Source organism: Pseudorasbora parva, chromosome 4, assembly GCF_024679245.1.
Source record: "Pseudorasbora parva isolate DD20220531a chromosome 4, ASM2467924v1, whole genome shotgun sequence".
NCBI lineage: Eukaryota > Metazoa > Chordata > Actinopteri > Cypriniformes > Gobionidae > Pseudorasbora > Pseudorasbora parva.
The window spans coordinates 1,523,726-1,551,062 of record NC_090175.1 but is presented as its reverse complement, the minus strand read 5'-3'; the positions used below and the strand labels follow the sequence as shown (position 1 = coordinate 1,551,062).

Below are 27,337 nucleotides of genomic sequence, written 5' to 3'. Positions count from 1 at the left end.
GTTAAGTTTTGTAAGGTAAAATGTAAGGTTTACATTCCTTCTGTATTGATTAACAATCGAGTGCTCTGACAGATCACTGTCAGGAGTTACATGCTACCAGACTTTGAAGGCGGTGAAGTCTGGGTCCTCTTGTATACTCAATGAGAATTACACTCTATGTGTGAGCAGAAGACCGCTAGATGATGCAGAATGGGATGTAAAACAGACTTTTGCTGGCAAATAAACAAATATATCTGTGTTAAGAGAAACGTACACATTGTTCGTTCACATATAGGGTTGTATTTATAGGGAAAGTGAATCAGTTCATGAGCAGTTGAACTGAATTTCTCATTTACTGTTTCTGACGTCTATTCTGGAGATGAACAAATCCACATCAACAAATAATGCCTTTCAATGCTGAACTTTATTAGAGTTTATTGTTGATTCGTTTCAGTTGTAGATTTAAAGAAGTGACCCACACCAAAGAGAAGATAATTGATCAGGGTATATAAGACAACAGCCATATATCATAGGTCAGGGGTTTTCAGACTTTATGATGTCAAGGAACCCCAAATATGATCAACTTTTATAAGGGACCCCCTTCCTAAAATCCATCTGAATGAAAAAAACTGTTAGATAAGTAGTAAGTGTGACATTATAAATACAACATATTGTTTCCAAACTTAAATTGGCTATACATAATGTTGAGTGTATAAAACTGGAGACAATTTTCAATTAAAAATTATAAGAATTTATTTATTATTAGAATTATTGTATATCAAGATAAAGGGGACTATAGTGAAAGAAAAAAAACTCACTAGAAAGATACAAATCAAACATGTAAATTCTGGAAAATATGAATAAAACAGTTTGAATGTACAGTAGACTTTAACCATTTTAGCTTTGTATTTTTATTCTCTGAAAGGTCCCGGGACCCCAGTTTGAAAACCCCTGTCATAGGTCACCATATATACCATGATTTAATAAGTTACACAGTTAACAGAGGAAAGGACACCCAAAACCTTAATTCTTATTTTTTTCTTCTTCTGAGAAACACTGTAATGTTTCTTCAAAGGTCTAAGCCACACGTTTGATCTTCATGATGATGGATTTCACAATGACATTCCAAGTGTTCCTCCAGTAGTACCAAACAACACCATTGCCATAACTGGTGGGATCTTCTCCCCGTAAATACAGACCATTGGGGTTTGCAATTTGACAGTAGCCGTACCAAAATGCCCCGCGAAATATTTCGGCACAGTTACTCGCCGCAGTGTCTTGGTCTTTGTCAAAGGTGGAGAACTTCATACCATTATGGTAGGCCAAAAAGTCGCCTGCAGAGAAGAAGAATACCATTGAGAATATTAACATCATATTTAGATGAAAAATATTTCAGTGAAATTACAAAAAACATTTATTAGTGCATGAACAACAGCACTAAAGTGAAAGTATGAAAGTGTCGTACCTGCTCCTCCATTCTTGAACCCTGAAACTTGCAGTCTATACCCGTCAGTTTCAGGACCCACAGAGAAGGTCGAGTACTGAGCAAAACCTTTCCCTCCAGTTAAGTCCTCCAGATCCACTTTCAGCATGTACTTCCCGTTACGTGTCAGCTGGTGCATGTTCTCCAGCCCTGTTCACACACACACACACACACACATGAAGAACATGTTCCACCAAACACTGGACATGTACATCAACACTTCCATCAAACCTTTTCTTGACACCAAATAGATTTTTTTGTAACTCAAACATACAAAAAATGACATCAATGTGAGATCTTACCCAGCCAGTATTCGCCTTCAGTTGCTCCGAATCCTCTCTTGTACTCTTCCCACCCCCGATAGAAATCCACACTGCCGTCCATTCTCCTCTGAAACACCTGTGATGGGTTTATATAGAATATATGATTCATAATGTGTGTTCTGATGTGTGTTTAATGATCTAAAGTCACATTCATACCGTCCATCCTCCGTTGTCTTCATCTTTCCCATCTGAGACCATGTGACAGTAAACCCAGAGAGGAACGTCCCCTGTTATATAGATGGAGTAAATCCCACTGACTGTTTCTCCTGCTTTATAAAGGTCAGAACAATCGGCCGGCTTGAATCCATCAGGAACAGACACAACAGACGCCGTGAAAACAGAGATCAGAGCCGCGACAAACACCGTCATCTGGAGAGACACACGACTGATCAAGATCCTCGTTTATCATCATCAAGTCACACTGACATTATAATTAAAGTGAAAACAGCCGCTGTAAACGTGACTGAACTTACCGCCATCATCTCAATCTCTTCTCAGATCAGATTTATCAATGTTTTCTTTCTTAAATCTGGAAGAAAGCAAGCCAAAGAAGTCATCAGATTATTGTTGTTGTGGTCATGTTTCTGAATCACTGTTGTAGAAATGTCTCAGTATTCTGTGAGGTGAATGATGAAGAAACAGTAACTCACCGTTTGTGTTGTGGCTTGTGTTGTTCAGTCTGACACACACTCTTTATGCATCTGGCAGATTATTATGCTCCTCCTTTGCGTTGAAGAACAAATTTATATTGCAAAACCCTTCATTCTTGTGACATAGAACGCATAGAACACTAGAATATTAATGAACGCTAACTCCTTTCTTTATTTATTTATTGCTTTTTGCTTTTATTTTGACAGGACAGTGAAGCAGCAGGAAAGTACAGCATCAACACACCTCTGACATGATGACAGAATGATCATGTAATTTGGGTTCAATGATCATAGAAACATGGCTAACACTTTACAATAAGGCTGCACTAATATGCATTAATTAATGCTTAACTAATGCACAGATAATCATGAGTTAATGTATGCCTCATGAAGAACTAATACATTTACTTAATGATTACTGCATCAGCAACTAATGAACATTCATCATGATTACTAGATTAAGTAATATATGAATTGCTATTAATGAAATATTACTAATAACAAACAAATCAATTCCCTAATAACTAATAATGTAAATGAATGTATTAATTACCACAATGGGCCAAAGCCATGCATTTCTTCCAGTTGTCTGCTTTAATTAATCATTAGCTAATGATTTATAAAGGTATCATTATGTTATGACTTTACTTGTTGAGGCACATGACTAATAACTGTTAAGTAATATGTAATTGTGGTTATAGGTTTTGAATTAGTTAATAGTCATGTGCCTCAACAAGTTAAGTCATAACATAATCTTACCTTTATAAATCATTAGCGAATGATTAATTAAAGCAGACAACTGCAAGTTGAAATGCAAGGCTTTGGCCCATTTTGGTAATTAGCGCACTAATTCACATTATTAGTTAATATGTTATAAGCGAATTAAGACAATATGACACATTTAACTAATAACAATTCATATATTACTTACTCTAGTAACCATAATGAATGTTCATTAGTTGCTGATGCAGTAATCATGGTTTAGTTCTTAATTAGTCATATATTAATGCATTAGTTAAGCATGAATTAATGCATATTAGTGCACCCCTAATGTAAAGTGTTACCGAAACATCAATATAATCATTGAGCCACTCTGATCTTCAACTGACCTTTTATCAGTAAGAGCATCTGTCATTTCAGTCACGCTTGCACTGTTCAATGTTGAAATACTAGCTGGAGATAAGTTACAGGATTAGCAATAGTTCTGTTTTTCAAAATGGAGCCTGTGTGTCTGTCCATTTGTGAAATTTAAGACCTAACCTCTGATGGAAATACAGATTGTATTACATATATTTAAATAGTTACATATTTTCAAATAGTTAGTTGTAGGGCTGCACGATTTGGGGAAAATATATAATTGCGATTATTCTGGGTAAAATTGCGATTGCGATTATTATAATTTTTTTACAAATGAAAAGTGTGTGTATATAACATTTTGTGTTTTTATATTAATGTGACTAATAATAATAATTATGATTATTATTACTGCTAAAAATATTTTTAAAAATAAGAAATATTACCATTACAATACCATTTTCATAATTATAAATAAAAAAGAGTATGTCAGAATAAATATAACAATATAATACTAATACTAATTATTATTATTATTTTTGTAATATTTTACAGAAAACTTATTTTACAAAAAAAAAACTGCTGGGTTACTTATTAATATGCAGACAGCCTATGACTAAAAAACATTAGAAAGGTCTAAGCCTAAGGAGTTATTCTTACAGTCTGTCTTTAATATGAAATATGAACCTCTTGTGCATCCACTGGGGGGAAAAACTCCTGTAGTACATTGAAGAAAAACATGGATTGTCCAACAAATTTCTATTTTTTTAAGTTTATTAAGTTTTAAAATGCATTAAGCTCAGACCCTAAACAGTTCATCCCTCCACCAGAGGGAGCCATCACCAGAGTTCTAGTGACACTTCCTGTCTGTAGCCTTACTTCCTGTTTTGTAGCTTTAAAGCCATGTGCTTCAGTGAACTCATTGCGAAGTATTGCCAGTTTATTCTGCCTTACCAAGCGGTTACCATTGTCATTTGTCTTTTCTACTGTTTTGACCTGTTTGCCTGTTCACTGGATTTTCCCTTTGACTAACGTTTGGAGTTTGTTTGCTGTCTGCCTGCCGATTGAGTTTCTGACCCCTGCCTGTACTTTGATCACGTCCTTGCCTGCCGTTTTGGGTTGTTATATCTGTTCCTTACTCTTTGACAATAAAGTCCCTCTGCCACGTGGATTCTAATCTGCCTTCAGCTATGGGTTCGTTACATAAGCATTATTTTCTTATTATTGATTATAATATCTTATTCTTATAACCCAAAGGTTTTTAATTCATACTGAAAGCTAGAGGGCGCCCTTGAGCGGAAAACGCCACATTCGCCTCAGAGAAGTAATTGACGTTAATTTTCAGGAAACCCATGATGTGAAGCTAACGCTGTAAACAGAAGATAGAGACGCTTTGATTAAACATGACGACAATAAACACGACTGCAGCAAAATATGGTGTATTTGAGTTCTTCAAGCCGTCAAGGGTATTTTCATAATAATAAAGTGTATTATAATGCAGTGCTGATTGACATAGAGTACTATAAAATAACGCATTGTCTGCCTCACTGTGATGAGAAGCCACATCAGCTCACACACACTCGACTGACGATATGAAGTGAGTTAAACATGTTATTAAACGTTGTCTTTTGTTGAACAGGTTTATGAACGCTTCACTAGTTTGTGAAGATGTTTGACTCGTGTTGCTTTTTCAAACGCACGTTATAAGCGACTCAAACTCGCAGTCTTTCAGACGGAGCAGCGTTTAGCACAGAGTCGCTCTTCGCTAACACATTTATTTATTTAATTAAAATCGCAGTATTTGAGCTTTCATAATCGCACACAAGCAAAATCGCGATTGCGGTTCGATTTCGATTAATCGTGCAGCCCTAGTTTGTTGTAAATCAATATCTCAGGAAATTGTTATGGGGTTTCAAAATTTAGAATATGACTTAATAAACGTACTTGTCACAATTCATTGAGTCAATAGCTGTGTCTCATTTCGTTAAATTTCGAAGGCTGCGTCCTCCGGAGGACCCGTCCTGTGTAGGATGCAGTATACGGAGTGTCCTCAATCAGAATTAAACGAGACGTCCTTCGTAGGACACACAGGCAGGAAGTATCACGTTGCTATGCCAACAAGTTCAGCCTCGTTGCGCTCTCACGCCAGTTATATGAATGAAAATTATTTATAACTTGAAAATGACTATGAAATGTTTCTTGTCTTGACAGCAATGTACTGTTCTAAACGTCTAAAATGCACTAAACAGTTGTAATCCTGTTTACCACAACTATCTGTTTGAGGTAATAGAGCTTAAAGAAAACCAACAAAAAAAGCTTGAACTACTTAATTTAAACACCACACATACGCTCGCATGTATATCTGGCGGTGGTGCCGTTTTTTTCATATAATATTAAAAAAATATGACGCAAAGAATTGTGGGTTATCTCCAGCCGTGAAGGATACTCCTCGTGCACCCTCCGAATTCCTGTGAAAGAAGGACGCATTTGGAGGTTGCGTTTGGAGAGTCCTTCTCACTTTTTTGAAATGAGACGGCCTTATGACGTATGCACCCTTCGAATGCGACCTCCGGAGGACGCAGCCTTCTGAAATGAGACACAGCTAATGAGTGCCTGTGATCACCACCAGAGGCCCTCCACCCCAGACACTGTCACTCCATCACAAACTACATTACCCATAATCCTTTCCCCGGACTCATTAGCACTCAATGTTTACACCTGTGTCTCATCACCTCATTACCTCTGCCTATATAGCCTGGTTATATCTGTCATTCATGGCGAAGTCTTCTGTTACGAACTGCTCTGAGACAGAAGAGTTGAAGAGCCAAACGCAGTATTTATTGAAGGGTAATCCAAAGTCGTAGTCCATAAAGACTTGTTTAGTGTCACAACTGCATTTCTGAGCGTTTCCCTGGTTTCATGTATCTTGGTCTTTGATTTCTTGCCTTCTCTGTGGATTACCCTTCTGCCTGTTCCTTCTGTTTTGTTTGCCTTTTCGGACTGCTTGCCTGTGTATGACCTTTTGGGTGTTTTATGGACTACGACTTTGAATTACCCTTCAATAAGTACTGCGTTTGGATCTCCAACCTTCTGTCTCAGAGCAGTTCGTAACAGTACTTATGTGACTAAACAGGACCTCGATTATAGTGGACATCAGAACTATATAAAAGCACTTAAAGCATGCAAACCGTATATTAGTCTGCTGACTAATATATCTGAGGAATAAAAGGTTCAGAAGAACTGCTTTTATTCAAAATAAAAACATATTTTCAAATAATATAAATCTCCTTTACTATCAATTTTTATCGATTTAACACATCCTTGCTGAATAAAATGTATTTATTTCAAAAAAGAAAGGAAAAAAATGGCTGACCCCAAATGACTGACCAGTAGAGTATATTGCTGTTACAAAAGATTTCTATTTTTAAAACATTTGCTTCTTTTTTATTTTACTTTTTATTCATCAAAGTACCCTAAAAAAAAGTATCACATGTTATGAAATAATATTAATCATCAGACCTGTCTCCAACACTCGTAATGAATCCTCATCTGAGAATGATTTCTGAAGGATCATGATCACTGAAGACTGGAGGAACCATCCTGAACATTCAGCTCTGAGCACACAAATACATCAGCATTTAAAGCAGAATAATATATCACAATATTAAATTTTTTCTGTATTTTTGATCAAATAAATGCAGGCTTGATGAGCAGAAGAAACGTCTTTCAAAAACATTACAGATAGTAATGTGTCCAAACTTTTGGCCTGTACTGTAGGTCTGAAAACATAGTTATATGTATTTCTGTCAATCGTCCCCCCATATAATACCTTTAAAACAATGTTAACTGAGTGTAATTATTACACACACCATCTAATTTATCTCATTAGTAGTATTTTAGAATTTTAAAACAGAAAATTTGTATAAAAAAATGTTACCCAACTGATTTCAACATAATTTCAGCATCTACATCGATTTCCGCCGCCATGTGTGCAATCTGGGTAGCTTTAGAAACCACCAGCAGCAGTGTTTAAGCTATTTGTGTAGTTTAACACAACAATATAATGTTATTAACGTACATTATATAAAAAAATGCCACAATATTCACTATATTAATAACGTTCCTTACGGTCCATCGCGCGTGAGCGTGTGTGACGTGCGCGTCGTCCTCCCGCCAGAAAGGGCGCCAGAGTGCACGAGCTTCGCGGCGCCGCGGTCGGTGATGACGTGTACGCGTTCACGTGTCCCGGAAGTGAAGGTGCAGCTGGAAAGAGTTTTGGAAACAAGCTGGCGATCGGTTGAGTAAATGTCAGTCGTTTGACGGGCCCGTGTAACGTTAAGTGACCGAGAGGCGGGTGTGTGTGAGTGTTTGTGTGTGTCTGAGGATGGGTCGCTCCGTCGCCGCGTGCGCGCTGCTGCTGTTAATCCTGGCCGTGTCCGTGAGTCGCGCGCGGATCCACCAGCTCAAACTCAAGGTCTCGCGCACTTATTTACGCATAAACATATCTCGCTAATCTGCTTTATTATCATCCTTTCTGCCTCTATGGCACACACTTTATGTTTCATCTCATGCCAGGGTTTATTCATGAAGATATGGCTTATTGTACCTACTTCCGTTATTTAGCTTTAGTTTAGCATTTGTTTGTCATATCTGATTATGTGTCTTGTTTATTTCATAAAATTATGAATTATTTTATCTATTTAATTTATGTATCTTATTTTTCTCTTTTATTTTAACATTTCTTTCATATATCTGCTGTTTTGTTATTTAAGGATTAATTTCATCATACAATTGTAGTTTTATTTTACCTATTTATAATTTACCTAATTTATTTAGTTTATTTCTATTATTTTTCTATCTCATTTTATCATTTGTGTCACATATCTGTTGTTTTATGTAATTTAATGATGATTATTCATAAAACTATAAATTATTTCACCTATTTAATTTATTTAGCTTATTTTTCTCTTATGTTATCATTTGTTGCATATGATGTTTTGCTATTTAATGAAGAATTATTCATAAAACTATAGTTTTATTTTACCTATTTATTATTTACCTCATTTATTTAGCTTATTTAAATATTTGTTTCTGTTTTATTTTAGAATTTTGTTTCACACATCTGATGTTTTATGTTATTAAATGATGAATTATTAATAAAATTATGACTTAATTTTCCTATTTAATTTATTTAGCTTATTTTTATCATTTTTTTTAGCTTTTGTTTTATATATCTGACGCTTAATGTAATTGTGAATTATTCATAACATTAGGAATTGTACCTATTTAATGATTTACCTAATATATTTAGCTAATCTTTATCTTTCATGGTTGTCATTTATTTGTCATATCTGATGATTTGTCTTTTTTAAGGATGAATTATTAAAAAAATTATTAATTATTTTACCTATTTAATTAATTTAGCCTATTTTTCTCTTTTATCATTTTTATCATTTATAATCATATATCGGATGTTTTGTAATAATGTTTTCCTCATGAAATGATTATTGAATCATATTTTCCCTCATGAACCGTCTCTTGTCCCTCAGAATGAGACGCGGTTTGTCGTCCATCTGAACACCTTCGGTTATTTCGCTAACGGCACACTGGACGTCGACGTGGTGTCTCTGACTCTGCCGTCGGGGAAGGGCGAATCCCCGGTAAGCGCCCGTCCTGCCATCGGGTGTGTGTGTGTGTGTGTGTGTGTGGTCTCTCATCAGGACGCTTGTCTGTGTTGCAGGTGGGCTTTAGTTTGGCTCGGTCTCGAGTGAACGGGGTCCTGCCCTACACCGTGAGTATCTGCACGCCTCTCTCTCTCTGGCCGGTCCTTGTGTTTCTGATCTGACCGTGTGTGTGTGTGTGTGTCCTCCCTAAGGGTGAGGAGAACGAGGTGTGCACACTGAAGGACGATAAGCCGGATGACCAGTCCATCCTCTTTATCATCGACACAGAGACCCTCAGGTGAGGAGACTCTGGCCTAACCGTCTCTCGAAGATCAAAGAAATGAACACTGAGGGTGTGATTATGATTGTGGATGATTGTAAATTATGGTTATGATTGTGAATGACGGGGTTATGGTTGTGAAGATTATGGTTATGCTTGTGAATGATTATGATTGTGATGGGATTATGATTGTGAATGATTATGATTGTGATGGGATTATGGTTGTGAATGATTGTGATGGGATTATGATTGTGAATGGTTGTGATGGGATTATGGTTGTGAATGATTGTGATGGGATTATGGTTGTGATGGGATTATGGTTGTGATGGGATTATGGTTGTGATGGGATTATGGTTGTGAATGATTGTGATGGGATTATGGTTGTGAATGATTGTGATGGGATTATGATTGTGAATGGTTGTGATGGGATTATGGTTGTGATGGGATTATGGTTGTGAATGATTGTGATGGGATTATGGTTGTGATGGGATTATGGTTGTGATGGGATTATGGTTGTGAATGGTTGTGATGGGATTATGGTTGTGAATGATTATGGTTGTGAATGATTGTGATGGGATTATGGTTGTGAATGGTTGTGATGGGATTATGATTGTGATGGGATTATGGTTGTGATGGGATTATGGTTGTGATGGGATTATGGTTGTGAATGATTGTGATGGGATTATGGTTGTGATGGGATTATGGTTGTGAATGATTGTGATGGGATTATGGTTGTGAATGGTTATGGTTGTAAATGATTGTGATGGGATTATGGTTGTGAATGATTATGGTTGTGAATGATTGTGATGGGATTATGGTTGTGAATGATTGTGATGGGTTTATGGTTGTGAATGATTGTGATGGGATTATGATTGTGAATGATTATGGTTGTGAATGATTGTGATGGGATTATGGTTGTGAATGATTGTGATGGGATTATGGTTGTGAATGATTGTGATGGGATTATGGTTGTGAATGATTATGGTTGTGACTGATTGTGAACGATTATGGTTGTTATGGGATTATGGTTGTGAATGATTATGGTTGTGAATGATTGTGATGGGATTATGTTTGTGAATGATTGTGATGGGATTATTGTTGTGATGGGATTATGATTGTGAATGATTATGGTTGTGAATGATTGTGATGGGATTATGGTTGTGATGGGATTATGGTTGTGAATGATTATGGTTGTGAATGATTGTGATGGGATGATGGTTGTGATGGGATTATGGTTGTGAATGATTGTAATGGGATTATGATTGTGATGGAATTATGGTTGTGAATGATTATGGTTGTGAATGATTGTGATGGGATTATGGTTGTGAATGATTGTGATGGGATTATGATTGTGAATGATTATGGTTGTGAATGATTGTGATGGGATTATGGTTGTGAATGATTGCAATGGGTTTATGGTTGTGAATGATTGTGATGGGATTATGATTGTGAATGATTATGGTTGTGAATGGTTGTGATGGGATTATGGTTGTGAATGATTGTGATGGGATTATGGTTGTGAATGATTATGATTGTGAACGATTATGATTGTGAATGATTATGGTTGTGAATGATTGTGATGGGATTATGGTTGTGAATGATTGTGATGGGATTATGGTTGTGCATGATTGTGGTTGTGAATGATTGTGATGGGATTATGGTTGTGAATGATTGTGATGGGATTATGGTTGTGATGGGATTATGGTTGTGAATGATTGTGATGGGATTATGGTTGTGATTGGGATTATGGTTGTGAATGATTGTGATGGGATTATGGTTGTGAATGATTGTGATGGGATTATGGTTGTGAATGATTGTGATGGGATTATGGTTGTGAATGATTATGATTGTGAACGATTATGATTGTGAATGATTATGGTTGTGATGGGATTATGGTTGTGAATGATTGTGATGGGATTATGGTTGTGAATGATTATGGTTGTGAATGATTATGGTTGTGAATGATTGTGATGGGATTATGGTTGTGAATGATTATGGTTGTGAATGATTGTGATGGGATTATGGTTGTGAATGATTATGGTTGTGAATGATTGTGATGGGATTATGGTTGTGAATGATTATGGTTCTGAATGATTGTGATGGGATTATGGTTGTGCATGATTATGGTTGTGAATGATTGTGATGGGATTATGGTTGTGAATGATTGTGATGGGATTATGGTTGTGCATGATTGTGGTTGTGAATGATTGTGATGGGATTATGGTTGTGAATGATTGTGATGGGATTATGGTTGTGATGGGATTATGGTTGTGAATGATTGTGATGGGATTATGGTTGTGATTGGGATTATGGTTGTGAATGATTGTGATGGGATTATGGTTGTGAATGATTGTGATGGGATTATGGTTGTGAATGATTGTGATGGGATTATGGTTGTGAATGATTGTGATGGGTTTATGGTTGTGAATGATTGTGATGGGATTATGGTTGTGAATGATTGTGATGGGATTATGGTTGTGAATGATTGTGATGGGATTATGGTTGTGAATGATTGTGATGGGATTATGGTTGTGAATGATTATGGTTGTGACTGATTATGATTGTGAACGATTATGATTGTGAATGATTATGGTTGTTATGGGATTATGGTTGTGAATGATTATGGTTGTGAATGATTATGGTTGTGAATGATTGTGATGGGATTATGTTTGTGAATGATTGTGATGGGATTATGATTGTGAATGATTATGGTTGTGAATGATTGTGATGGGATTATGGTTGTGAATGATTATGGTTGTGAATGATTGTGATGGGATTATGATTGTGATGGGATGATGGTTGTGATGGGATTATGGTTGTGAATGATTGTAATGGGATTATGATTGTGATGGAATTATGGTTGTGAATGATTATGGTTGTGAATGATTGTGATGGGATTATGGTTGTGAATGATTGTGATGGGATTATGATTGTGAATGATTATGGTTGTGAATGATTGTGATGGGATTATGGTTGTGAATGATTGCAATGGGTTTATGGTTGTGAATGATTGTGATGGGATTATGATTGTGAATGATTATGGTTGTGAATGGTTGTGATGGGATTATGGTTGTGAATGATTGTGATGGGATTATGATTGTGACTGATTATGGTTGTGAATGATTATGATTGTGAACGATTATGATTGTGAATGATTATGGTTGTGATGGGATTATGGTTGTGAATGATTGTGATGGGATTATGGTTGTGAATGATTATGGTTGTGAATGATTATGGTTGTGAATGATTATGGTTGTGAATGATTGTGATGGGATTATGGTTGTGAATGATTATGGTTGTGAATGATTGTGATGGGATTATGGTTGTGAATGATTATGGTTGTGAATGATTGTGATGGGATTATGGTTGTGAATGATTGTGATGGGATTATGGTTGTGCATGATTATGGTTGTGAATGATTGTGATGGGATTATGGTTGTGAATGATTGTGATGGTATTATGGTTGTGATGGGATTATGGTTGTGAATGATTGTGATGGGATTATGGTTGTGATTGGGATTATGGTTGTGAATGATTGTGATGGGATTATGGTTGTGAATGATTGTGATGGGGTTATGGTTGTGAATGATTGTGATGGGATTATGGTTGTGAATGATTGTGATGGGATTATGGTTGTGAATGATTATGGTTGTGAATGATTGTGATGGGATCATGGTTGTGCAGGATTATGGTTGTGAAAGATTGTGATGGGATTATGGTTGTGATGGGATTATGGTTGTGAATGATTGTGATGGGATTATGGTTGTGAATGATTATGGTTGTGAATGATTACCATAATCATTCACAACCATAATCATGGTTGTGAATGATTATGGTTGTGAATGATTGTGATGGGATTATGGTTGTGAATGATTATGGTTGTGAATGATTATGGTTGTGAATGATTGTGATGGGATTATGGTTGTGAATGATTATGGTTGTGAATGATTGTGATGGGATCATGGTTGTGCAGGATTATGGTTGTGAAAGATTGTGATGGGATTATGGTTGTGAATGATTATGGTTGTGAATGATTATGGTTGTGAATGATTGTGATGGGATTATGGTTGTGAATGATTATGGTTGTGAATGATTGTGATGGGATCATGGTTGTGCAGGATTATGGTTGTGAAAGATTGTGATGGGATTATGGTTGTGAATGATTAAGGTTGTGAATGATTGTGATGGGATTATGGTTGTGAATGATTGTGATGGGATTATGGTTGTGAATGATTATGGTTGTGAATGATTGTGATGGGATTATGGTTGTGCATGATTATGGTTGTGAATGATTGTGATGGGATTATGGTTGTGAATGATTGTGATGGGATTATGGTTGTGATGGGATTATGGTTGTGAATGATTGTGATGGGATTATGGTTGTGATTGGGATTATGGTTGTGAATGATTATGGTTGTGAATGATTGTGATGGGATTATGGTTGTGAATGATTGTGATGGGATTATGGTTGTGAATGATTGTGATGGGATTATGGTTGTGAATGATTGTGATGGGATTATGGTTGTGAATGATTGTGATGGGATTATGGTTGTGAATGATTGTGATGGGATTATGGTTGTGAATGATTGTGATGGGATTATGGTTGTGAATGATTATGGTTGTGCATGATTATGGTTGTGAAAGATTGTGATGGGATTATGGTTGTGAATGATTATGGTTGTGAATGATTGTGATGGGATTATGGTTGTGAATGATTGTGATGGGATTATGGTTGTGAATGATTATGGTTGTGAAAGATTGTGATGGGATTATGGTTGTGAATGATTATGGTTGTGAATGATTGTGATGGGATTATGGTTGTGAATGATTATGGTTGTGAATGATTATGGTTGTGAATGATTGTGATGGGATTATGGTTGTGAATGATTATGGTTGTGAATGATTGTGATGGCATTATGGTTGTGAATGATTATGGTTGTGAATGATTATGGTTGTGCATGATTATGGTTGTGAATGATTGTGATGGGATTATGGTTGTGAATGATTATGGTTGTGAATGATTGTGATGGGATTATGGTTGTGAATGATTATGGTTGTGAATGATTATGGTTGTGAATGATTGTGATGGGATTATGGTTGTGAATGATTATGGTTGTGAATGATTGTGATGGGATTATGGTTGTGAATGATTATGGTTGTGAATGATTATGGTTGTGAATGTTTGTGATGGGATTATGGTTGTGAATGATTATGGTTGTGAATGATTATGGTTGTGAATGATTATGGTTGTGAATGATTGTGATGGGATTATGGTTGTGAATGATTATGGTTGTGAATGATTGTGATGGGATTATGGTTGTGAATGATTATGGTTGTGAATGATTGTGATGGGATTATGGTTGTGCATGATTATGGTTGTGACTGATTGTGATTGTGTATGGTTGTGAATAGGGCTGCGCGATATGGAGCAAAAAATATATCTCGATATATTTTGCTATATCTCGATATACGATATATATCTCTATCTTTACAGGAAAAATAACCCCCTAAAAACTACAGCAAAAACAAATATGCCAAATACCACAAATTCTTTTTTTTTATTGAAGTGCAAAGAGGTAGTCAGTTCATGTAGAAACAAAGTGCTTTTGCGACATTTAAAAAAAAAACTCCCTGATTACAAGATGAATCAAAGACTCCCTTTTATACACTTAACAGTAAAACAGTAAGCATTTTGCAGAAAGATTGGGGCATGACTGAGATATAAATAAACTGATTTTGTCATAACACCACTTCCTGTTAAATTTTTATCAAAATTTAAACAGTGATGTTTGTCATGAGTTTGACCAAATTCAAACTCATCATGCGGATCATGTAGGCTACACATGAGCTGAATTTCACTTCTTTTCCAGTTACAGAACGAAATATGAATGTCAGAAGGTAGGCTATATTATAATATGATACAGTACAACTGACAGAAGAGCACCTCGTGTCTCAGGACACCCGGGATGTCGCGTTTTTCCCTCTTGGTTAAAACATGAACAGACCTATTCATCATAATCCCGTGATAAAGCTGAATAATCATAGTAATGATATTGAAATACTTTTTAAATGTTTTCAAATGATATGCGATCATTTTGACATTTTAACCGAAAACTATGCGATCAGTTAGACACAGATCATAACTGGCATGATTGCGACCGCGTCTCGCACCGATAGTGTTTAATCACCTGACTGTGGGTGAAACGTGCGATTTGAACTATGATGAACATTAATATTTCTTTATAAATTTTAGCAAGCAGTTGTGTAAGAAGGAAAACATGGTCTCTAAACTGAGTCCTGAACAACGCGCGCGCTTGTCAACATGATAACTGATCCTCACCTGGTTGTGGACGCCGCCGCGTTCAATGAGACAACACGCGAGGGGAGGGGGAACAAAGCAAGAGGCGGGAGGCGCGCGAGCACAGGGAAGGCAAACAAGCAAAGCGGCGGAATCAGAATTAAATATAAACAATATATCGATATATACGATATGTCCAAATCCATATCGAGTTGAAAAAATATCTCGATATATTTTAAATATCAAGATATCGCCCACCCCTAGTTGTGAATGATTATGGTTGTGATTTTGAATGATTGGGATTATGGTTGTGAATTATTGTAATTATGGTTATATTTGTGGTTATGATTGTGTTTATGAATGTAATTGAGTTTATGATTATAATTACGATTGATTGTGTTAATGATTGTGATTTGTTTGTTATTGTAATTGTTTATGATTGTTATTGTGTGCAGTGTGCATGTGAAGCACAAAGGTCAATCTGACATTGTGCTGGACACCAGACCGAAGACAACAGAAGGAGGCAAAGGTACAACAAAAACTGTGTGTGTGTGTTGCTGTTTGACGGGTGTTGATGGTGTGTGTGTGTGTTCCTGTTTGACGAGTGTTGATGGTGTGTGTCTGTGTGTGTTGCTGTTTGACGGGTGTTGATGGTGTGTGTCTGTGTGTGTTGCTGTTTGACGAGTGTTGATGGTGTGTGTCTGTGTGTGTTGCTGTTTGACGGGTGTTGATGGTGTGTGTGTGTGTTCCTGTTTGACGAGTGTTGATGGTGTGTGTGTGTTCCTGTTTGACGAGTGTTGATGGTGTGTGTCTGTGTGTGTTGCTGTTTGACGGGTGTTGATGGTGTGTGTGTGTTGCTGTTTGACGGGTGTTGATGATGTGTGTGTCGCTCAGTGAGGAGGAAAAGAGAAGAATCGGCCGGTGAGAAGCAGAAGGAACAGACTGATGATGGGAAACAGAGAGAGAGTTCAGAGGTCAACAAACCGGTATGGCCAGCCAGACTCCTGTTATTCAGCTCATGCTCACAATCTTCATCTCACGTCTGACTCCTGAAGTGTGTGTGTGTGTGTGTGTTTGTCACTGATTCCTGACTCATTCCTGTGCAGAGTTTGGACGGGAGCGTGCTGGAGCTGGGACAACACGGAGAATCCTACAACTTCAGCGTGAGGACCACACACTCTCTTACACACACACTGCCATTACCCCTAAACCCACCCATCACACACACACTCTGACTGACACACTCTTTCTCCTGCTCAGTTTCGTCTCATCATGGGCTCGCTGTCTCAAGGCCTGTATAATTTGGACTTCCAGAACTGTAATAACATGAGGACGCGCACGCCGAGGCCATATTCCCTATACGTGAGTACAGCCGATCCAACAGAGCTACGGGCGCCATGATCCGCAGCAAACCGTGTGTGTGTGTGTGTGTGTGTGTGTGTGTGTGTGTGTGTGTGTGTGTGTCAGGTGAATATCACGGAGAAGAATCCCAATGGTTATCTGTCGGGCTCTGATATTCCTCTGCCGCGCCTCTACATCTGCATGGCAGCCATTTTCTTCACCGCCGCTGTGGTCTGGACATACACACTGCTCAAGTACAGGTACACACACACTCTTTCTCTCTCTCAATCACTCACACACGCACACACACACTCTCTTTATCTCACTCACGCATACAGTCTCTCTCACACACACATACAGTCTCACTAACTCACTCACACACACACACATACACTCTTTTTCTCTCCCACTCACACTCACACACACACACACACACACACACACACACACACACACACACACACACACACACACACACATACAGTCTCACTTACTCACTCACACACACACTTTCTCTCTCCCACTCACTCACACACACAGGCATACAGTCTCACTCCCTCACACACACTCTCTCTCTCTCTCTCTCTCTCTCTCTCACGCGCATACAGTCTCACACACACTCTTTCTCTCTCCCACTCACTCACACACACACTCTTTCTCTCTCCCACTCACTCACTCACACTCTCTCTCTCTCTCTCTCTCTCTCTCTCTCTCTCTCTCTCTCTCTCACACGCGCATACAGTCTCACACACACACACTCTCACATACACACTGCCCAAGTACAGGCACACGCACACTCTCTCAGACACACATGCACTCGTCTGAAATGCATCTGTCAGTGTGAGTAAACGTGGTGGTGTTTATGATGTGTGTGTGTGTGTGACAGGTACAGTGTGTTTAAGATCCACTGGCTGATGGCGGCGCTGGCGTACACTAAAGCCGTGTCTCTGCTCTTCCACAGTGTGAGTACACACACACTCTCATGTACTATCAAAGGTTGAGTTACTGTAGATTATAATTGAGTTATACACTCATCTAAAGGATTATTAGGAGCACACACTAATGCTGTGTTTGACCCCTTTCTCCTTCAGAACTGCCTTAATTCTCCGTGGCATTGATCAACAAGCTGCTGAAAGCATTCTTTAGAAATGTTGGCCCATATTGATAGGAGAGCATCTTGCAGTTGATGGAGATTTGTGGGATGCACATCCAGGGCACGAAGCTCCCGGTCCACCACATCCCAAAGATGCTCTATTGGGTTGAGATCTGGGGACTGTGACGGCCATTTTAGTACAGTCAACTCATCGGCATGTTCAAGAAACCAATCTGAAATGATTGGAGCTTTGTGACATGGTGCATTATCCTGCTGGAAGTAGCCATCAGAGGATGGGCACATGGTGGTCATAAAGGGATGGACATGGTCAGAAACAATGCTCAGGTAGGCCGTGGCATTTAAACGATGCCCAATTGGCACTAAGGGGCCTAAAGTGTGCCAAGAAAACATCCCCCACACCATTACACCACCACCACCAGCCTGCACAGTGGGAACAAGGCATGATGGATCCATGTTCTCATTCTGTTTACGCCAAATTCTGACTCTACCATCTGAATGTCTCAACAGAAATCGAGACTCATCAGACCAGGCAACATTTCTCCAGTCTTCATCTGTCCAATTTTGGTGAGCTTGTGCAAATTGTCGCCTCTTTTTCCTATTTGTAGTGGAGATGAGTGGTACCCGGTGGGGTCTTCTGCTGTGGTAGCCCATCCGCCTCAAGGTTGTGTGTGTTGTGGCTTCACAAATGCTTTGCTGCACACCTCGGTTGTAACGAGTGGTTATTTCAGTCAAAGTTGCTCTTCTATCAGCTTGAATCAGTCGGCCAATTCTCCTCTGACCTCGAGCATCAACAAGGCATTTTCTCCCACAGGACTGCTGCAGACTGGATGCTCTTCCCTTTTCACACCATTCTCTGTAAACCCTAGAAATGGTTGTGTGTGTAAATCCCAGTAACTGAGCAGATTGTGAAATACTCAGACCGGCCCGTCTGGCACCAACAACCATGCCACGCTCAAAACGGCTTAAATCACCTTTCTTTCCCATTCTGACATTCAGTCTGGAGTTCAGGAGATTGTCTTGACCAGGACCACACCCCTAAATGCACTGAAGAACTGCCATGTGATTGGCTGATTAGATAATTGCATTAATGAGAAATTGAACAGGTGTTCCTAATAATCCTTTAGGTGTGTGTATATCAATAGTTTCAGGTTTTATGGTTAATTTATTCCTTTAGCTTATGGTGGTGATGACCTTTATTATGTGTCCTCAGATCAACTATTACTTCATCAACTCTGAGGGTCATCCGATCGAAGGCTGGGCCGTCATGTACTACATCACACATCTGTGCGTATCACACGCCGTGTGTGTGTGTGTGTGTGTGTGATGTCAATGGGATGAGTGTCATGGTGTGAGTGTGTGATGTCAGAGTGCTGAGTTTCATGGTGTGTGTGATGTCAGAGTGCTGAGTGACTTGTGTGTGATGTCAATGGGCTGAGTGTCATGGTGTGAGTGTGTGTGTGTGTGATGTCAGAGTGCTGAGTTTCATGGTGTGTGTGATGTCAGAGTGCTGAGTGTCATGATCTGATATGTGTGTGTCAGACTGAAGGGGGCTCTGCTGTTCATCACACTGGCTCTCATTGGCACCGGCTTCGCCTTCGTTAAATACATCCTGTCGGACAAAGAGAAGAAGATCTTCATGATCGTCATTCCTCTGCAGGTGTGTGTGTGTGTGTTTGTGAAATATCAGGACACAAATCTGTATAATGCCATGGGTATGACACAGGTTTTACAGGAGAGGGTGAAATATGAGGACATTACCCATGTCCCCACTTTTCAAAAGAGTTTTTTGTTTTTTTTAAAAGTAAAAATGCAGAATGTTTTGGGGGCAGGGTGTGTGTGTGTGTGTGTGTGTGTGTGTGAGCTGACTTGTGTGTCCCCTCAGGTGCTGGCGAACGTGTCCTATATAATCATTGAGGAGACTGAGGAGGGGGCGAGCGAGTACACATTTTGGAGAGAGATCCTGTTCCTGGTGGACCTCATCTGCTGCGGAGCCGTGCTGTTCCCCGTCGTCTGGTGTGTATACCATAGACTGTAAAACAATATGGCCGTAGTGTCCGTGACGTCACCTGTAGGATTCTGAAGAGCCGTTCTGAAGCGTGAAGTAGAGTCGAGCCGTCGCCATCTTGGCAGCGAGTCATCGCCTGTTTCTCCCGGATAACAGAAAATGGGCAAAGAGGCGGGACATGGGCGGAGCTTAGGTGGCGCAATGACTACAGACGCAGACAAACGCCAATCCACCTGTCAATCAAAGTGGCCATGCCCTTAATTAAGCAGAATTTTAAAGCTTTATATAATGTGACCGAATGAGATTTATGATTTACGAATTTATGATTGTGTTTCACAGGTCCATCCGGCATCTGCAGGAGGCTTCTAACACGGACGGCAAAGGTGTGTGTGTGTGTGTGTGTGTGTGTGTGTGTGTGTGTGTGTGTGCAACCATAACTATAACATTTCCCCAACACAACTATAATGATGACAGGAGCGATACCATGTGAATCACTTTCAGCGGATCAGAATCATCCGTCTTTAAAAAGTGCACACATTTAATAAGCAGAATCAGTACAGTTAACTTTTAATAATAATAATAACAGATTTTATTTATTACGTGCACTTCATTCCGAAGAATCTCAAAGTGCTACTCAAGTGATACTTTTACAGTTATCGGTGTAGTCATCACTGTTGATAACTGCAGTGACTGCTGGTGTCATCATTGTGTTAATGTTCTCAGTTTAATAATCGGTAGAGTTATCAGTATAATAATCGGGTATACTGGTATAACCGGAATATATATATAATATATATATTCCGGAATATATAACCGGTTATACTGGTATATACGGAAACCAGTATAATAATCGGTAGAGTTACCAGTATAATAATCAGTTGAGTTACCAGTATAAAAATCAGTTGAGTTACCAGTATAATAATCAGTAGAGTTATCAGTATAATAATCAGTAGAGTTATCAGTATAATAATCGGTAGAGTTATCAGTATAATAATCGGTAGAGTTATCAGTATAATAATCGGTAGAGTTATCAGTATAATAATCGGTAGAGTTATCAGTATAATAATCGGTAGAGTTACCAGTATAATAATCGGTAGAGTTACCAGTATAATAATCGGTAGAGTTACCAGTATAATAATCGGTAGAGTTACCAGTATAATAATCGGTAGAGTCATCAGTATAATAATCGGTAGAGTCATCAGTATAATAATCGGTAGAGTCATCAGTATAATAATCGGTAGAGTCATCAGTATAATAATCGGTAGAGTCATCAGTATAATAATCGGTAGAGTTACCAGTATAATAATCGGTAGAGTTACCAGTATAATAATCGGTAGAGTTATCAGTATAATAATCGGTAGAGTTATCAGTATAATAATCGGTAGAGTTATCAGTATAATAATCGGTAGAGTTATAGAGTTAGATAATAATCGGCATAATAATCGGTATAATAGTCGGTAGAGTCACCAGTATAATAATCGGTATAATAATCGGCATAATAATCGGTAGAGTTACCAGTATAATAATCGGTAGAGTTATCAGTATAATAATCGGTAGAGTTATCAGTATAATAATCGGTAGAGTTATCAGTATAATAATCGGTAGAGTTATCAGTATAATAATCGGTAGAGTTATCAGTATAATAATCGGTAGAGTTATCAGGTAGAGTTATCAGTATAATAATCGGTAGAGTTATCAGTATAATAATCGGTAGAGTTATCAGTATAATAATCGGTAGAGTTATCAGTATAATAATCGGTAGAGTTATCAGTATAATAATCGGTAGAGTTATCAGTATAATAATCGGTAGAGTTATCAGGTAGAGTTATCAGTATAATAATCGGTAGAGTTATCAGTATAATAATCGGTATACTTATTAATTATTGGTACAGTTATCAGTATAATAATCTGTACAGCTCTCAGTATATTAATCTGTACAGGTGTCATTATAATAATCTGTACAGGTATCATTATAATAATGGGTACAGGTATCGGTATAATAATCGGTACAGCTATCAGTATAATAATCGGTACAGTTATCAGTATAATAATCCGTACAGGTATCGGCATAATAATCGGTACAGGTATCGGTATAATACTCTACCAATTATTATACTGATAACTCTACCAATTATTACAGGTATCGGCATAATAATCGGTACAGGTATCGGTATAATAATCGGTACAGTTATCGGTATAATAATCGGTACAGGTATCGGTATAATAATCGGTACAGTTATCGGTATAATAATCGGTAAAGGTATCGGTATAATAATCGGTACAGTTATCAGTATAATAATCGGTACAGTTATCAGTATAATAATCGGTAGAGTTATCAGTATAATAATCGGTACAGTTATCAGTATAATAATCGGTACAGGTATCAGTATAATAATTGGTACAATTATCAGTATAATAATCGGTACAGGTATCAGTATAATAATCGGTACAGTTATCAGTATAATAATCGGTACAGGTATCAGCATAATAATCTGTACAGGTATCAGTATAATTATCGGTAGAGGTATCAGTATAATAATCGGTAGAGGTATCAGTATAATAATCGGTAGAGGTATCAGCATAATAATCGGTACAGGTATCAGTATAATAATCGGTAGAGGTATCAGTATAATAATCGGTACAGGTATCAGCATAATAATCGGTACAGGTATCAGCATAATAATCGGTACAGGTATCAGTATAATAATCGGTAGAGGTATCATTATAATAATCGGTACAGTTATCAGTATAATAATCGGTATACTTATTAATTATTGGTACAGTTATCAGTATAATAATCTGTACAGCTCTCAGTATATTAATCTGTACAGGTGTCATTATAATAATCTGTACAGGTATCATTATAATAATGGGTACAGGTATCGGTATAATAATCGGTACAGCTATCAGTATAATAATCGGTACAGTTATCAGTATAATAATCCGTACAGGTATCGGCATAATAATCGGTACAGGTATCGGTATAATACTCTACCAATTATTATACTGATAACTCTACCAATTATTACAGGTATCGGCATAATAATCGGTACAGGTATCGGTATAATAATCGGTACAGTTATCGGTATAATAATCGGTACAGGTATCGGTATAATAATCGGTACAGTTATCGGTATAATAATCGGTAAAGGTATCGGTATAATAATCGGTACAGTTATCAGTATAATAATCGGTACAGTTATCAGTATAATAATCGGTAGAGTTATCAGTATAATAATCGGTACAGTTATCAGTATAATAATCGGTACAGGTATCAGTATAATAATTGGTACAATTATCAGTATAATAATCGGTACAGGTATCAGTATAATAATCGGTACAGTTATCAGTATAATAATCGGTACAGGTATCAGCATAATAATCTGTACAGGTATCAGTATAATTATCGGTAGAGGTATCAGTATAATAATCGGTAGAGGTATCAGTATAATAATCGGTAGAGGTATCAGCATAATAATCGGTACAGGTATCAGTATAATAATCGGTAGAGGTATCAGTATAATAATCGGTACAGGTATCAGCATAATAATCGGTACAGGTATCAGCATAATAATCGGTACAGGTATCAGTATAATAATCGGTAGAGGTATCATTATAATAATCGGTACAGTTATCAGTATAATAATCGGTACAGGTATCAGTATAATAATTGGTACAATTATCAGTATAATAATCGGTACAGGTATCAGTATAATAATCGGTACAGGAATCAGTATAATAATCAGGTTAATTATAATAAGCATTATCAGTAAGAGTAGTAATACGGTTAAAACCCGCTGAGGGCTGGATGTGTGTTTGTTTTTAACTGTGTGTTTGTGTGTGTGTTCATTCTCTTTCAGCTGCCATGAACCTGGAGAAGCTGAAGCTCTTCAGACATTATTATGTGATGGTGAGTGTCCTCCTCCACGTGTACTCAGATCTCTGAGCTGAAGCAGAGTAAAAGCGGTGTGTGTGTGTGTGTGTGTGTCCTCAGATCGTGTGTTATATCTACTTCACGCGGATCATCGCTATTCTCCTGAAGGTCACCGTGCCGTTCCAGTGGCAGTGGAGTCAAGAGGTAAAAATTCCCGATTAAAGGTTCAGTGTGTAACATTCAACACGATCCCTGGACAGAAATGCAATATCATTTACAGAACTGTTTTCAGAATATACATAAGCAACATTTCTCAAAGTAAAACACTGATGCTGGAAACTACAACCCTCTCAACTTGGTATTAAAAGTTAAAATTAGCAACATAGCCCAAACTATCAAATTCCATGTACTGTAAAAAAAAAATTTGTTTAACTTAAAAAATAATTAACCTGGTTGCTTTAAATTTTGAGTTTATTGAAATAAAAAAAAGAAGTTGATACTTTAGATGAACTTCATCTCCAGAGGCGCTCTGAGAGTCACTTCATCAGCATTTTACCGTTTAATTTGAGAAAAAACTACTGTCATAAACGCACAGAAACTCAAAGCTCTTCACGGCAACCTGTCAAAATGGCAAAATATGCTTTTCTTACTTAGTATGTTTGTCTTGTTTCTAGTCAAAATATCTAAAAAAATTCTTACAATAAGAGACACTTACCAGACAAGTAAAAAATTTGTCTTGTTTTGGGAGAAAAATAACTCAAGGTTTTGGTTAAAATCCTTATCTTATTTTAAGCAAAAACTCTCTGAATTTTGAGTTATTTTTTCCCAAAACAAGACCATTTTTAATTGTCTAGTGAATGTTTTTTTTAATCTAAGAATTTAGATATTTTGACTAGAAACAAGACATAAATACTAAGTAAGAAAAGCATTGTTTGCAGTGTAAAAATCCAGTTTAACTTGAGAAATATATTAAGAGTAGAGTTTAGGGACATCTCAATGTGATGGTAACACTAATGTAATAATTATAAGCTACCAAAACTTTATAACTTAAGTAATATATCACAATTTTTCTTTCATGCTTTAATTTTATCATTATAAAGCTCAGTTGTTTGACAAAATAAGTTTCATTAAATTAAGATCAATTAGTGTTTTGTCTTCATTTGATTACCAGAAAATACACAACACATAATTTGAGGGAAATCTTTTCATAGAAATGTAATTAAAAATAAATAATTATAATATGGATTGTTCTGAAACGCGTTGAATAAGCTCGATTAGCATGCTTTAGCTAGCTTATAATCTCAATAATATATCGCTCAAACTGAGTAAAGAGCGTTTTTTACAATTTACCAGATTGTCCGACCTCCTCACTCACTTTCTTCCCAGCAAGATCCTTTTTATCCCTGTTTCTATAAAGTATGAATGTATCGCACAGCTCCGGGTCTCCCCATATGATTTGGTCCTCATTTCACTACTAGAGCGAGCTCCTGATTGGTTAACGCGGCGCGAATATCCGGCAAAGTTCAGATATTTCAACTCGCGCAAATCACGAGTTAAGCACATAGAGAAGCTACGGTGGCCCAGCAGAGAGTAGCTAGCCCTCTGTAGAGAAGTTTGTTACTTTAGGGCTACCGTAGAAACACGGCGGCACAAAAGGGCGGCTTCACAGTAAGGGCCCCGCAGTGTGTGTAGATAGAAGCGGCTCATTCTGATGTAATAAACAAATTACGGCTCATTATTTAAGGTCTGAAAACAGAGTTATGTTGCATTTCTGTTATAGACCCTCATAAATGTTGCACACTGCTCCTTTATGCTCAGGAAATAAAGAGGATAATCTGTGGAAATGACTTTTTTGAGCCCTGGTGTTATTTCTTCTTTTGCAGTTTTTGGTGGAGGTTTCCACTCTGATCTTCTTCGTCTTGACGGGATTCAAGTTTCGTCCGGCGTCAAATAACCCTTATCTCCAGCTGCCCCAGGACGAGGAGGACCTGGAGATGGACGAAGTGTAGGTTTCGCTCTCTCTCTCTCTCTCTCTCTCTCTCTCTCTCGCTCTCTCTCTCTCTCTCTCGCTTGCTCTTTCTCTCTCAGTTCAGTGTGTGATATTTCTTCTCCTCTCTCAGTGTAACAGAATCAGGAGCGTTGGAAGGCATCCACAAGGTTAAGAAAACGTCTAATGGCCGCGAGAGACAGCGAGAGGTTGCGTTGTGAGTTTCATGTCCAATAGGGGGCGGAGCCTGGACTTTAAACCCCTCCCCTTCCAAAGGTTGCGACCATGGTAACCACAGACTCGCTATGCAAGTGAAATAGACGGAATCGCGAGGGGAAAAAAAAACGTGTGAGAATGAAGCGCACCGGATGCGATTTCCGTCAGATTTTCCGACGAGCTGATTTTCCCGAACGGACTCTGGGACGGTGGTGATGGAACGAATCTTTCGCTTTGGTTTACACTTAATGATGTGGTCACTCTGCTCTATACGTTCATTTTCTTTCATTCCAAAGATTTACAATCATTATACTGGATGTGCTCAATTAATTTGATTTTAGCCTTCTTTTATTTCCTATTATTATTTAACCGAAGCTGTTTGATGCTGTTTATTTCTGGATTGATGCTATTGTTTGTATATGATGGTTTTCTTTTTCTTTTTGGCTGCATATTGTTGTTGTTGTTCATAAAACAGGTTGGTTACCCAGACACCGTCAGTTACGCTGAAGAAAGTTATTTCTTTTGCCTCAGACAGATGGAATATAATTATATATTTCTTTCATTTTCAGTGCTGGAAGAAGCCGAAACTATTTTATCAGTCACAGGTTAACTAATTCACAACGATAACGAATGATCTAATTTGCTTCTTTGGAGTTGGTTGTGCTTTATTTAGTAATATATTTCTGATGACACCAGATCATCCCCTTTTTAGTTTAAACCTTTAAATGTATTTTGTTATAAATGAAGGACCACTTACACCGCGTTTATACTGCGCATGCGCCAACAGTTAAACCCAATGGTCTACGCTGAAAGCGCGCGAAGCTTCCGTCATTATAATGACGTTGTCGCTCAATCGCAGTATTTGAACTTCTCCGTGTTTTTTTTTTCTTCCCCTTCTTCAATGCTTTTACTCTGGCTAATATATCCACAAACTGAGAAATAAACTATTCCTGCTTGATTTATGTTGCTGGTTTATCATGTGAATTGTGTTCGAGTTTAAAATAAATCAAATAACTCAAATCTCGACTCGTTTCTTTTGGTTTGTGAATG

At 37.7% G+C, this 27,337-nt stretch overlaps 2 protein-coding genes across 4 annotated transcripts; one reads left to right on the top strand and one right to left on the bottom strand.

Annotated features, from left to right (window-relative positions):
- Window positions 1–384: 384 nt before the first annotated feature.
- LOC137072634 (microfibril-associated glycoprotein 4-like) lies at window positions 385–7,771 on the bottom strand. Of its 3 annotated transcripts, XM_067440515.1 has the most exons (9): window positions 7,638–7,698; window positions 7,452–7,543; window positions 7,029–7,123; window positions 2,436–2,508; window positions 2,259–2,314; window positions 1,942–2,154; window positions 1,765–1,861; window positions 1,445–1,612; window positions 385–1,313 (listed from the first exon to the last, which is right to left on the bottom strand). In XM_067440515.1, the coding sequence occupies exons 5-9, from the start codon at window positions 2,265–2,267 to the stop codon at window positions 1,057–1,059; spliced, it is 744 nt and encodes a 247-aa protein (XP_067296616.1). In that variant the 5' UTR covers window positions 2,268–2,314; window positions 2,436–2,508; window positions 7,029–7,123; window positions 7,452–7,543; window positions 7,638–7,698; the 3' UTR covers window positions 385–1,056. The 3 variants fall into 3 exon arrangements, with proteins under 3 accessions (XP_067296616.1, XP_067296615.1, XP_067296617.1); XM_067440514.1 differs by lacking the exon at window positions 7,452–7,543 and having other exon boundaries at window positions 7,638–7,718; XM_067440516.1 differs by lacking the exons at window positions 7,029–7,123; window positions 7,452–7,543 and having other exon boundaries at window positions 7,638–7,771.
- LOC137072627 (protein GPR108) lies at window positions 7,747–27,307 on the top strand. The gene is made up of 18 exons (XM_067440506.1): window positions 7,747–7,983; window positions 9,059–9,169; window positions 9,250–9,300; window positions 9,385–9,470; window positions 16,206–16,279; window positions 16,645–16,736; window positions 16,857–16,913; window positions 17,011–17,112; window positions 17,218–17,351; window positions 17,978–18,053; window positions 19,416–19,489; window positions 19,745–19,862; window positions 20,088–20,218; window positions 20,550–20,593; window positions 24,071–24,120; window positions 24,205–24,288; window positions 25,968–26,089; window positions 26,205–27,307. The coding sequence occupies exons 1-18, from the start codon at window positions 7,894–7,896 to the stop codon at window positions 26,290–26,292; spliced, it is 1,584 nt and encodes a 527-aa protein (XP_067296607.1). The 5' UTR covers window positions 7,747–7,893; the 3' UTR covers window positions 26,293–27,307.
- Window positions 27,308–27,337: the final 30 nt, after the last annotated feature.